The sequence below is a fragment of the Lepidochelys kempii genome, chromosome 2, assembly GCF_965140285.1.
Source record: "Lepidochelys kempii isolate rLepKem1 chromosome 2, rLepKem1.hap1, whole genome shotgun sequence".
Lineage (NCBI taxonomy): Eukaryota > Metazoa > Chordata > Testudines > Cheloniidae > Lepidochelys > Lepidochelys kempii.
The window spans coordinates 230,587,389-230,601,909 of NC_136381.1; the positions used below are offsets into that span (position 1 = coordinate 230,587,389).

General features: G+C 42.2%; 1 protein-coding gene across 1 annotated transcript in view; it reads left to right on the plus strand.

Annotated features, from left to right (window-relative positions):
* The first annotated feature begins 733 nt into the window (after positions 1-733).
* The window catches only part of LOC140907675 (macrophage mannose receptor 1), a 96,511-nt gene continuing 82,723 nt past the window's right edge, over positions 734-14,521 (plus strand). The window contains exons 1-3 of the mRNA XM_073334148.1: positions 734-894; positions 6,298-6,699; positions 8,203-8,376. Of these exons, the coding sequence (XP_073190249.1) occupies positions 834-894; positions 6,298-6,699; positions 8,203-8,376 (637 nt within the window). The 5' untranslated portion in view covers positions 734-833. The remainder of the gene's footprint in view (positions 895-6,297; positions 6,700-8,202; positions 8,377-14,521) is intronic.

The following is a 14,521-nucleotide window of genomic DNA, read 5'->3' on the forward strand; positions in this document are numbered from 1 at the left end:
CAGGGTTGCTAAGAGAATTGCTGGGACAAGGGGAATGTAGACACCCCAGAGCCTTTTGTACCATCTCTACTTTCCCCTCCCTGCTGCTTCCCAATGTCCTGCCTGTTTATGCTTCAGTATCACCCCATAAATGCTGTGGTACATACTCTTCACTTTTGCTGAGTGAACCTCTCAATTTTTTTTTTTTAAATTTCACTTTTCAGCTGTGTTGTAATCTTCCTGTGCTACAAGGAAACATGCAATTTAGAAGAAAATCTTTTCACGCTCCAAGTATATTTATATACTATTAAAGGAAAGGAAGAGATATTTGATACTCTAATGTCTAAAAATCCCATATTACAACCATTTCTATATTCAGGAATAACGAGATTACAAGTCAGCATAGTGAGTATGTATTTGAAGTTTAAGGTTTAGCTGTGAAGGCAGGGGGGAAAATCTGCTCTTTCACTACTGGTTGGACACTTCATGCTCACCAGTGTCCTCTTTTGAGGGCTGATTTCCTTGGAAAATCACTAACAAAGTCCCTGAAAAACTGCCCTCATCTGTCATCACTTTATCACCTACCTTTCTGTTGGAGACTCTTCCCTCAGCAGAGAAATTAGCTTAGGAAAGCAAAGTTTGAACTGTGAATTCCTGTTATTTCAAAACACCCCATGTGACAGGATATTTCCTTATCATTTAGAGCACAGAGATTTCCCCTGATCCATCAGCCCTTCACAAGTGCTGAGGACCTGCTACCTGGCTTGCTTCAGAAATATCCTCATGATAGAAACCAATTACAGTTCTTCACCTTTTATTTTTGTGGTGGGGAAGAAAATAATCAAACATTTGTGATGACTCTCTCCCTGCTCCTGGTTTTTCTCTCTCTCATTCAGAGTGCCTTTCAGCTGCTTGGTAAGTCTGTTCTGTCTGTGCTGTGAATGTGGATGTTGGTGTGAAAGTGCATCTGTTCTCATGCTTTAAGACAAACTTTGTGTTGCAGAGTCTGATCATTCTCGATTTGTTATCAGCCTTGATGTACACATTTTAAACTAATGTGGTAGAAATGTTTGCCCCTCTCACTGTGATCTGTGGAATCCTCTGTCAGGTGAAGGATTTACAGGATTTACACACACAGCAGTGATGAGCGGGAGCAGAGCTGGGGGAGGGGCAGAGACAGAGACTCTTGAAAAGGCTCCTTCTGGGGGAACAGTTAGAAGCAGTTGTGACCCTGTCAGAGTGTGGACTGTATAATATGCCCCTTCCTATTCAGAGGAGCCATGAGTTGCAAGTCATGTACACAGCTCTGCTGCCACTGCTTTGCTACTTCTAAAGCAATAAAACAAGATCTTATTTTGGAGTTCTGGAGACCGCTCTTCTATGCCCTTCTCCATTATCTCTGCCGCGCCCCCCCGCCCAAGTTCTGCTGTCTCTACAAGCTCCTCCCTCAGCTGCTTCTCCTGTTCTCCCTCTTGATCATCTGCCCCCCTTCTCCTTTCTCTCTTGGAGCTCTAGCTGCACTCCCTTACCTTTCCCCACAGCACTGAGGGACCAAGGAGGAAATGCCTCTGGATTTCTGAGAGGTTTGAGCCTAGCATCATGTAACTTTTAGCCCAGCAGATAGAGTCACAACTTCAAGGCACCTATTTCCTCTGTTCTCTGACCTGTTCTTCACTGAAGAAGCTCCTCTCTCACACCCTATGCATTGGCTGAAATGTTTCCTTTATCTGCCTACCGCTAGAGTTGTTCTTTCTATCCCATTCTCTCATTGGTACAGAAGCAGAGTCCCTTCTTTTCCAGTCTGTGCCAAGCTAAGAATTTGAATGGCTTCAGATAGATCAAGCAGCTACGTGTCTGTCGGAGCCTCTCACCAGCAAAGCACAATTCTGATTTCCACTAACAAGCCGCCACTTTGACTAGATCTGTGACCTCTGTGGGATGTGACACTAAACACTATGGGCCTAATTCTGATATCCGTTACACCAGTATAAAACCAATGTAACTTTACTGATGTCTGTGGTGTTACTGCTGATTTATACTGGATCAAAAAGGTCAGAATCGGGCTCTAAGTGCCCCAAGTTGCTTATCCGACTTTGTCCAGTGGTAGAATCTAGACTAATCCCTGAATCACACCACAGAGGGGATTCATGCCTAAATAATGTGCTGTAGGGATATGTGGTGATCTCTTACTTAGCTGGCTGGACATTTTTCAGCAGCTGGATTGCGGGGGGGGGGGAGTTTGGTGCTGTTTTTGTTTTTTTAAACCTATTTCTATAAATATCTGCAGGTTTATTAGCAGCACAACTCAAAACACACGCACAAAGGGGATTCAGAGGTAACAACAGAGGACCAGAGGTCCTCCAACTTTCAAAAGCTGAGGAACCCTATTTTGTGTAAGCCTCCCACTACTCTGTGAATGATCACAGTTTTGTGTAAATTTGTGGTTAGATGCTGATAGACATTTGGCTGCATATGGCTGTTCCCCCTGTGTGCTGGCCCAGCCCTGCGCAGACAGCTGGCATGGCAGACCTTGAGCGAACCGCCCAATGACCACACAATCTGTTAAGGGATGAAGGCACCCAGCCAGGTTTATTGTCAACAAAGCACAGTACTAGTATCCTGCAGACTCTACCTGACCACTAATACATGTAAGCTAGTAACAATGGACCAGCTCAGTGAACGGTGTGACTTTCCGTTCCTCTCTAGGCCAGACAAAGGTACTCCCTCTGAGATGCATCTTTATACCCTGATAAAAACAAGTTAGTTACTGCTCCCTGACATGGCTAGTTATCACCCATCACCTCGTACATGTACATCTCTATTGTTTACTGTCATTCTGACCTTATCTTTTAGGAGGGGTCCTTGTGTTCCTGTTATCCTTGGGGAATGTTTTTATACCATCCTTGATACTGGGATGTTTTGGTACCACTTGATATCGGGATGTGTTTGCATGAGTACTCTGTCACTAGCACTCCTTAGGAATGTGTATTTCTGCAATATCTGTTCTTGCCAGGTTCTGTGAGCAGGTCCTGCCTCATACCAGGCCTCTGATACAAAGGCTTATGTCTTAGGCTCTCTTCCTACTACAATCTTTAACACTGAAAATCTAGGCAAGTTGCATCCACTCCCTTAACTCTCCTACAAAGTCTTCACTGACCCATTGGCTGCTTGGGCCTGTCCAGTCTGAGAACTACTATAGTACAGCCTTATTTAAATAGTAGATTAAAAAAATTAATCGCGATTAATCACACTGTTAAACAATAATAGAATATCGTTTATTTAAATATTTTTGGATGTTTTCTACATTTTCAAATATATTGATTTCAATTACAACACAGAATACAAAGTGTACGGTGCTCACTTTATATTTATTTTGATTACAAGTATTTGCACTGTAAAAAAACAAAAGAGATAGTATTTTTCAGTTCACCTAATACAAGTACTAAAGTGCAATCTCTTTATCATGAGAGTTGAACTTACAAATGTGGAATTATATACCAAAAAGCCTGCATTCAAAAATAAAACAATGTAAAATTTTAGAGCCTGCATGTTCACTCAATCCTACTTTAGCCAGTCGCTCAGACGTACAAGTTTGGTTACAATTTGCGGGAGATAATGCTGCCCACTTCTTGTTTACAATGTCCCCTGAAAGTGAGAACAGGCATTCACATGGCACTGTTGTAGCCGGCATTGCAAGATATTTACGTGCCTGATGCGCTAAAGATTCATATGTCCCTTCATGTTTCAAACACCATTCCAGAGGAATGACTAGTGACTTCAAATAAGGATTCAGGAAAAGAAAAGGGGTGTTTCAATTGTAAACATTGCATATACCAGTTTACAGTAACTTTGGGTTAACTGCTAGTACAAAAGCATAATAAAAAAATGTATCACTAGTGATGATACTTATACATTTCCTTGTATTGTCTGCAAGTATAACGAATTGGCAAAAGGCAGGAGTTTGTCTCCAGTGCTCATCAGTTTTATGCGGCTTCCTAATGAGTTGGAAGCCAGAGGACAAGAGAAGGAAACCAAAGAATGGATGAGATAAGTCCAGGTCAGCTTTTTATTGAAACAGCAGGTTATTCATCTCCGGGTTATCCTTCCTCCGAAGAGTATAATTACTTACACCTTGGAGTCTCAACAAAAAATACAATACAATATATTTTGGAGCTAACCTGGCACCCCCCAAAGTATTCGCAACTTATGTAATTAATTTTATTTACAATTATTTTATTCAATAATTACCAATTATTCTGAATGCCTTAAGTCATAAAAAATAATGAGTCTTTCTTACTGCATATCTGAAAGGGCATTTTAAGTACTGTACCAGCTTTGAATTATGTCATTAACCATCAGACTGAACTGTTAAACAGGGCAATACCAATTTTAAAATTCATGTTAAATGGATCACGGGTGACAAACTCTTGAGCTGTGTGCCCAGCTGGATATAGTCTACGGGTCTCCATGATAGATTTAGATATAACGTAAAGCACGGGGTGGGAGAGGAAAGGAGAAGGAAATCTCTAACTGTTATGGTTGTGGAGGAAACCTTGAAAATGCGAACTGAGTGTGAACCTATGCATAAGGCTCTTTGTTTTCTGTTTTTACTGCTTTCTACTGAAAATTTCCCAGGTTTTACAAAAGCCGTTATTTGTTATTTTAACCAATCTTCACCCAAATTTTGGAAGTGCTGGAACTTGCTGGACCCAGCTCCCTATCTGGTAATTGCCATCTCTCCTTCTGGAGCAGGGAGCCAGCTCAGAAGAGGAAGAGGGGCAGGAGGCGAGGGTGCCATCTCCTCACACTGTTTCCTCCTCTTTTTCCACCTCCAGGCCCACTCTGGAAGAGTGGTAGCAGCTCAGTTACCTGCATGGCCCAAGTTACCAAGCGGCCATCTCTCCTTCTGGAGCAGGTCAGAAGTACAGGACAAGTCGAGTGCTGCTGCTGTCAATCTCATGCCCACCACGTACACATGACTGGCTTTCTAGCTAGCGTGGATAGTTATCAGCATTCAACGCAAATAGAAGTCCTTTAACTACTTTTTGAGCTACAATGGGTTGAAAATGAAAAATTGTATCTATGTTTCAGAATATAAGGGATTTTTTTGAACGTTGAAGAAAAACAGAAGAGTGATATTACCCAGAAAACTGTGAAGTTAACATTTTTTCACCAATTTCCAGCCATTTTTTTTTAAATTGTAAGAAATTCTGGAACAATAGTTCAGGCAGGTGTTAATGACAGTACTCTGTGGTGATAGTTAAAACGTCAACACTGTTAGCTATTTCATTCCGTGTGAAAGCATGTGGGAAAGGAGGATGTGGGGATCACAGATCTGCACAATTTACTTGAGTGATATATCATTTGGGCACCATGAGTGGCTGATATTTGGCAGGTACAACCACTCCCATTAAAGAAGGAAGCCCAGGGACCTTAGCATAGATTGTCAGGGCATCAGACTCCCCCCCACCCCCTGAGGGGGGATTTGATAGCTGTTTTCAACTACCTGAAAGGGGGTTCCAAAGAGGATGGATCTAGACTGTTCTCAGTGGTAGCTGATGACAGAACAAGGAGTAATGGTCTCAAGTTGCAGTGGGGGAGGTTTAGGTTGGATATTAGGAAAAACTTTTTCACTAGGAGGGTGGTGAAACACTGGAATGCGTTACCTAGGGAGGTGGTGGAATCTCCTTCCTTAGATATTTTTAAGGTCAGGCTTGAGAAAGCCCTGGCTGGGATGATTTAGTTGGGGATTGGTCCTGCTTTGAGGAGGGGGTTGGACTAGATGACCTCCTGAGGTCCCTTCCAACCCTGATATTCTATGATTCTAAGGGGAAGCCAGGGCCAAGGAGTCCATGAGTACTTTCAAACCTCACTGAATGGGAGCAATCTCAGGGAGCCCAGAGATTGCGCACAATCATATTTTGAAGAGCTGCACAATCTATGGTGCATGGTGAATGGCTTTTAATGACTCCTGTGGTCACAGCTTTTTTTCTTTTTTTTTTTTCCCGCCCTTCCAGTTTGACTGCTGATTTAGATCTCAGGGTCTGACTCTCCACTGCCTTCCACCTTTTGTATTGTCATTTACACATAGGCAAAATGTGTAAAATCAGAATTAGTAGCATTTTGCGCACACGTGGAATAGGGGAAATGATTTCTTAAGGTGCAGGGCACTAGAGAATCATTCCTAGTTTAACTGAACAGTAGATAGATCTTAACCCAAAGTCAAACATCAAAAGGCCCTTGCTTGTCAAAAAACCTTTACGTCTACCTAAAATCATCCCCATGCAATATTATTGTTGTGGTTTTTTTGTTTTACAGATACCAAACTATTTTTAATATATAATGAAGACCACAAGCGCTGTGTACAAGTTCTGAGTTCTAGTTCAGTTACAACTGCGAATTGCAACCAGGACAATGAGTCTCAAAAATTCAGGTGGGTCTCTGATCACCAGCTGATGAGCGTAGCACTGAAGTTATGCTTAGGAGTGCCGTCAAAGAAAGACTGGGTTCCAATCACTTTGTATCCGTGTGATAAGGCAAGTGAACTCCAAAAATGGGAATGCAGAAATGAGACCCTTTTTGCAATCCAAGGTGAAGATTTATTTTTCAACTATGGCAACAAACAGGAAAAGAATATTATGCTCTACAAGGGATCAGGAGTATGGAGTAAGTGGAAGATCTATGGAACCAGAGATGATTTGTGCTCCCGATTCTATGAAGGTAATGTTCTGAAAATTAATCTCTTCATTCTAAACTAATTTCTTAGTGTACTTATTAGAGCATTTTGATGCCTATTAATTTTCTTAGTCTTGTAACTGTTCAGTGAGCAGAACTCCCAATGAAATCAACTGGAGTTTTGAGAAGGGTCATTTATTACAGAATTGGGCTCTATTGGTGAACTCACGTTCTAAAAAGCAATTCTGCCAAATAGTAGCACTAATTACACAAGACAAGAATATAACTTTACAAATATAGTATTTAATGCTGCTGTTGTTTGTACGTGTGTAGGAGCGTGTACAGAAACTCTGAGAATGCAAACTCAATCACTGTTATGTAGGAATTCCCTCTTTGGGAATAAATATAGACATATACTCTGTTTATCTTGGAGTTTGTGTAACTGTTCATCTGTTTAGCTCCCGGACACTGAAAATTACTGGCTCATTACTTGAGGCAGTTCCCAGAGCGGACATTTGTGGAATATGTAAATAAACTGGATATTTTAATGAATTTAATTGTACAATGTTTTTGTTGATATAAATATATAAAATAATTGTGGCTGCTTCTTTAGGATTTTTTTTTAACACATGAATGATTATGGGTCAGACTCTGATCAATTTCAGACGAACACACAGGAAGGAGGCATGTAAGATTAGCTGCCCTTTCACTGTTTGTCCCAGGGCTGGCTAATCACAGTAGCACTCCCTAGCCCAGGGGCAGAATTAAAGCCCAAGGGAGCACGTTGCTTGAAAGCAGGCAGGAAGGAGCTGGGGTCATGGCCCCACCATCCCTGTGCACTTGACCATTGGTATCTCAAGTGTATACCAGGATGCTCTGGGACAGATTATACTTCCTGACAAACAGTCTGTCCCAGGACTCCCCCATGGATAATGCTGCTCTGTACCTCCCCCAACACAGGGCTGCATGCAAATCACACACCCACCAGCCCTATGCTATTCATTTAGTTTAGTAAGCCAAATCCTGCAGTCCTTACCAGGCAAAACTCCTTTAGAAATGAATGGGAATTTTAACTAAGAATAACAGAATTTGGGCCATTGTTATGTATAGACCCTTCCAATTCATCATTACATGTATTCTCCCCAACTACTGTAGTCAATAACTGAATTGGTTCATAGAACAAATGTACTTTGTGTTACAGAAGTTCAGTAATGATATTCTTAACTGGTAGTAATACCTCAGCCCTACTGACTTTTTGTATACTTATTAATACTGTACTCTGAAATTTTAAAATAGGAATGCTTGGTTAATTCTGTTCAATGAAAATTTTTAGTTTTTTACTGACACTAAGAACTCAAACTGAATTTCATCATAGAAAAGGAGACAGGAAGTTTGAGAATAAGGAAATAGAATGTGGTATTATTGGCAACGCATTGCTTGCACAGATTACATCCTGTGGCACGATGTTCTGTCTACCATATTATAACCACAAACTTGGGCAGACATAGGTTCCATATTTCATATTTTTTTATTATTCGATCTCCTTAGGTATGTTTACCTTGCTAGGAAATGCCAATGGAGCACCCTGCGTATTCCCATTCAAGTTTGATAGAAAATGGTATGCTGAGTGTACAGATGATGGCAGGTCTGATGGCTGGCTCTGGTGTGGGACAACTGACGACTTTGATGCAGACAAAAAATATGGATTTTGTCCGCTGAAATGTAAGTTTTGTATGTTTTTTAAGACTTTCTGACATCGCATATTATTTAGCAAACTAATAATGCGGATGTGTCCCTCATTTTCATATCTTTACTGTACAATAAAAAATTTGAATTGTGTATGTTTTTCACGGCCTTGATGTTCTTTCTAGGGAAGCTTATTAAATACTACATATATGTAGCTAGGACCCAGCTGTAAAAAGTACAGCCTCCAACTGCACCCATGCAAAATTATGAAAGCGTGTATTTGAGCCTGTAGTTATCAGATTTGCTCGTGTAATAGGGCAATTAAACACAGATACTGTACTGTGTTTAAGCATGCAAAAAGGTATCTGCATAATTTTGAGCAGTAGAACTAGAAGCTAGGGTGTTGTCTTGAAAATGTGACCCTATGTTGTAGAAAAAGATGCAATTTAAACATAAAATGGTGCACACAGTTTTGCAGAAAACTTCTATTCAGTGTATTATACTCAAGTCTATTACTACTCAAATACAATAGTATGTCAGATTGCCTGGTGTTTTGTGATCCTGTAAGGAAAAAGCCAACTGCAATGTATAGTCACAGTTAAAATAAGGCAGCTTCACTCTAAATTTCCTGACTTTAGTGCAAGTTAAAAACCTTAGTTTTTTATTTAAAATAAAAAGTACAAGATAAAATGTATTTATTTAATCATCCTAATGCACTTACATTGAATGACTGTCTTTTTTTAAAAAAAGGCTGAAGCTTCTTCAAACATTTAAAAAGCTCACTTCTGTGCTGAGAAACTTTCTCATTTTTATTACCTCAAATGTTAATTGGTAATTGTTTCAAAAGAGTCTCTGAAAAGAGGAGTTGAAAAGGAAATGCCCTTTCATTTTTAACTATGATAAAAACAAGTAATGAATAACTGAGTACATTTTAAAAAAATAATTCCAAATTGCCAAGCTAGATTTCAGAAGTGGATCATTTGGAGAGATAACCAAGTGAGGAACATTATATCTTCTATAGATTTCTATAGGATGATTCAAAAACCCTTTAGAGGGATGATGTGCTTTATAGGATTCTGGAGGAATTTCCATAGATCCCTATTTAGTTGTTATTGAACCCTACGGATTTCAAACTTGGTAATTTCTACAGGACTTGTCCAAAAGGTCCCAAGTCTTTAGAAGGCCTTTATAAACTTGAGAGACACTGAAAGATCACTAGGTACAAGCTACTCCCACTCGTGAAATCAGCTAGATTTACTGAGCCCTTGCTCCTCTGGCCTGCCTTCTTTCCACCGTGAGGGTGCTCTTCCTTTTTTTGGCCCAGTGCTGAGGGCCCTTTTTCCTTGTTGTGTTCTATCAGTAGAGCGTCAGCTGACTGTAGCCAGAGCCAAGAGAAACACCACTGTGTGGTGCTGGGAAAACTGTGGGCTGTGTTTATTCTGCCTTGATGACAGAATACAACTAGAATCATTTCAGACAGGTTAGGATGTAGGGGTTTAGAACGAAAGCCTCATCTCAGCCTCATTTGTAGCATCATGACAGTGTTACCATAATAAAGCTAAGACTCTGAGAAAACCACAACAGTTACAGGTAACCATGCCTTCATTCTTTAAGGCACACTGTGCCTCCTCTTGTCTGCCTTGCATAATTTCCTCACATTGCCTTTCAGAAGAAATAATATTTGAAATTCTTTTTTTCCTCCATGTCAGTAGCAGCTCTCTTAAATTCAGTACCAATAACATTGCAAACCTTAATCCCATAAAGACATCACACTAAACAGGACTCACTTTATGTGTTAATTGCCCAGGACAGGGGTGGGCAAACTTTTTGGCCCGAGGGCCACATCGGGTTAGTGAAACAGTATGGAGGGCTGGGTAGGGAAGGCTGTGCCTCTGCAAACAGCTTGGCCCCCGCCCCCTATCTGCCCCCTCCCACTTCCCGTCCCCCTCAGAACCCCCAACCCATCCAACCCCCCCCAGCTCTTTGTCCCCTGACCGCCTCCTCCCAGGACCCCTGCCCCTAACTGCCCACCCGGGACCCCACCCCCTATCCAACCCTCCCTGCTCCCAGTCCCCTGACTGCTCTGACCCCTATCCACACCCCCGCTCCCTGACAGGCCTCCGACCCATCTAACCCCTTACCCCACTCCTTGTCCCCTGACCGCCCCCTCCCGGAACCCCCATCCCTAACTGCCCCCCCAGGGCCCCACCCCAATCCACCCCCCCTGCTCCCTGTCCCCCCCAAGGGACCCCCAGACTCCTTGGGACCCCACCCCCCATCCAACACCCCCCCGCTCCCTGTCTCCTGACTGCCCCCGCCCCGAACTTCCGCCCCATCCAACCGTCCCCTGACTCCCCCCAGGACCTCCTGCCCCTTATCCAACCCCCCACCCCTGCCCCCTTACCATGCCACTCAGAGCAGCTGGACAGGCTTATTGAAAAGCCTGAGAGGTGGGCGGGCAGAAGCCATGTGGCTGCAGGGGAGGAGGGACAGTCTGGGAGGGGCCGGGGGCTAGTCTCCCTGGCTGGGAGCTCAGGGTCCAGGCAGGACGGTCCCGCGGGCCGTAGTTTGCCCACCTCTGGTCTAGGATGCTCTAAATAAAACAGATGAGGCAGCATCTTGAAATTGTTAAAATGATATTTGGTTCTTTGACATAATTCGCGAAAATTCATTCAGATGATTGTTTTTGCAAAGAACTGCATTATGTTGATTGCCTTCATGTTTGCTTCCTGGTTCTTCAGTACTAGAATTAAATATGATGTTTATTTGTGTGGTACATTTTAATTAAAGACAGGCCTGAGCTGCAGAATTCGTATTCAGATCCAGTTTTGAACTCACCATGTTATTGCATACTGTTTGGATCTAGGGTTTACATCTGAGCCTATTTCAATCCTATGGGTGGGAATGCTCTGGCCTAACAACTTCTTTGAGCTGTATTAACTCCTTTGTAACAAAACAATTGATTTGATTTTTTTTCATCCAAAATAGGCTTTCTTGCAAGTCTTGACAGATTTTTTCTAAAATGCCCCAAAGCCATAGTGGACTGTAAATTGATGTTCTTGGGTATCAAAAAAGGTGGTATTCATGGCAGGCTTAGTTATATCTAAAAGCTAAAGAATAATAGCATCACAACAGAGCTTTTTAATCATGGGACAATGTACTCAAATAAGAAAGGGCTATTACTCTGTATTAAACTGCCCTGAGCAGCTATATAAATTGAATGTATTCAGTGCAAGCAACTAAACTATTACGTTTTTTCCATGTAAATTTAGTGCTCATAAAAAAGATGCTGGCTTGACAGCAATGGAGACGACAACTCCGTTTACAGAACAGTCGGGAGTGGGGAAGCTTGTTGCTATTTGTGTGTGTGTGTGTGAGAGAGAGAGAGAGACAGACATTTTACAGATAAATAAGACACAGTCCCTGCCCCAAGGAACTTACAATTGAGGTTAGATGAGACATTATGTGGGAGAGCCAGAGAGCACCTCAGGCAATGGGGCTTGGGAAGGAGTCTTGTTATATAGTGTAAGGTCATGAGTGGAGCTGGCTGAACAATTAACCATAAGCAATTAATTTTGTGAAATTGGATATCTCTGGATCCACTCACAAATTGTCTGTGAAATACCTACCACAATTACAGAATTTTTCACTGTTGGCAATTGTTCAGCTGTTTACTGCAAACAGATGTTTAGCCTATGGATTGTTCATGAACAGTTCATTGCAAGTGTATTTGTGATTTGAAACTTGTGCTGTATAACTGGTCACTCAAGTCATATCCTATTGTTTCTTTTCATTCATGTGGATGACCTAACATTTATAAACAGTCAGAGGGACCTGATAAATTTATCTGGGTCTTGGATTCTCTCAGCGAGAGGAAGGGGAAGAGCACTTCAATGGAAGAGAGCTAGGAGATAAGCAGAAGGCAGATTTTGGGACACTTCAGACATTTTTTTGTTTTCTTTTCTACCTGAGACAGCACTGTGTTTAGCCACATATGTGGAGTCCATATATAAAAATAGCTGGGTTCCTTCCTGACTGTGGGAGAGATATAGATATAAGCCAAATGTATTGGCTGTGTAGCAGAATTGTCTCTCGATTTCCTCTTGTAATGATGCTGCCCATGGTGTGACTCTATTAAGCATGCTAACAAAAGTGTCAGTTGTCGTGCTTGTTTTGAGAGTGATAGCATCTGTATACTGGGAAGTGGACCGAGACCACTGGCTTCCTCTCCATAGACCACTGAGCCGCTGGTAGATGGTAAAAATGTTACTACTATTACTGATACGGGCTGGAGTTGAACTTGCAATCTTGTGGTGACAGTTTGTGCTATTGATAAGTCCTCCAGGAAAAGTAGAGAGGACACGCTTCCTGTATTCTCTAAATGCAGTCTTGGCTTTCCCATGACACTGTTCCTGCTTGGAGCAGAAACAAAGAAAGTAGCTACACAGAGCAGCAGAAAGTTTGTGACCTGATTTCTGTACATATTTTCTGTTCCTAATAAAGGGTTTATCTTGACTCTGGTCTGCTCATTGCTAAGATGCAACGAAATGTTAACATCCCTTGATGTTATATCTACTATATAATTGTGGGGTGCTTGTTCTGACCTCTAAAAGTTCACATTGCATTAGCTTCCATCAGAGCACTAACTATAACAATAAATATTTGACAGGTTTCAGAGGAACAGCCGTGTTAGTCTGTATTCGCAAAAAGAAAAGGAGTACTTGTGGCACCTTAGAGACTAACCAATTTATTTGAGCATGAGCTTTCGTGAGCTACAGCTCACTTCATCAGATGTTTACCGTGGAAACTGCAGCAGACTTTATATACACACAGAAATCATGAAACAATACCTCCTCCCACCCCACTGTCCTGCTGGTAATAGCTTATCTAAAGTGATCAACAGGTGGGCCATTTCCAGCACAAATCCAGGTTTTCTCACCCTCCACCCCCCCACACAAATTCACTCTCCTGCTGGTGCTAGCCCATCCAAAGTGACAACTCTTTACATAATCAAGTCGGGCTATTTCCTGCATAGATCAAGGTTTTCCCACATCCCCCCCACCCCCATACACACACAAACTCACTCTCCTGCTGGTAATAGCTCATCTAAACTGACCATTCTCCAGGTTTAAATCCAAGTTAAACCAGAACATCTGGGGGGGGGGGGGTAGGAAAAAGCAAGAGGAAACAGGCTACCTTGCATAATGACTTAGCCACTCCCAGTCTCTATTTAAGCCTAAATTAATAGTATCCAATTTGCAAATGAATTCCAATTCAGCAGTTTCTCGCTGGAGTCTGGATTTGAAGTTTTTTTGTTTTAAGATAGCGACCTTCATGTCTGTGATTGCGTGACCAGAGAGATTGAAGTGTTCTCCGACTGGTTTATGAATGTTATAATTCTTGACATCTGATTTGTGTCCATTTATTCTTTTACGTAGAGACTGTCCAGTTTGACCAATGTACATGGCAGAGGGGCATTGCTGGCACATGATGGCATAGATCACATTGGTGGATGTGCAGGTGAACGAGCCTCTGATAGTGTGGCTGATGTTATTAGGCCCTGTGATGGTGTCCCCTGAATAGATATGTGGGCACAATTGGCAACGGGCTTTGTTGCAAGGATAAGTTCCTGGGTTAGTGGTTCTGTTGTGTGGTATGTGGTTGTTGGTGAGTATTTGCTTCAGGTTGCGGGGCTGTCTGTAGGCAAGGACTGGCCTGTCTCCCAAGACTTGTGAGAGTGTTGGGTCATCCTTTAGGATAGGTTGTAGATCCTTAATAATGCGTTGGAGGGGTTTTAGTTGGGGGCTGAAGGTGACGGCTAGTGGCGTTCTGTTATTTTCTTTGTTAGGCCTGTCCTGTAGTAGGTAACTTCTGGGAACTCTTCTGGCTCTATCAATCTGTTTCTTTACTTCTGCAGGTGGGTATTGTAGTTGTAAGAAAGCTTGACAGAGATCTTGTAGGTGTTTGTCTCTGTCTGAGGGGTTGGAGCAAATGCGGTTGTATCGCAGAGCTTGGCTGTAGACGATGGATCGTGTGGTGTGGTCAGGGTGAAAGCTGGAGGCATGCAGGTAGGAATAGCGGTCAGTAGGTTTACGGTATAGGGTGGTGTTTATGTGGCCATTGTTTATTAGCACTGTAGTGTCCAGGAAGTGGATCTCTTGTGTGGACTGGACCAGGCTGA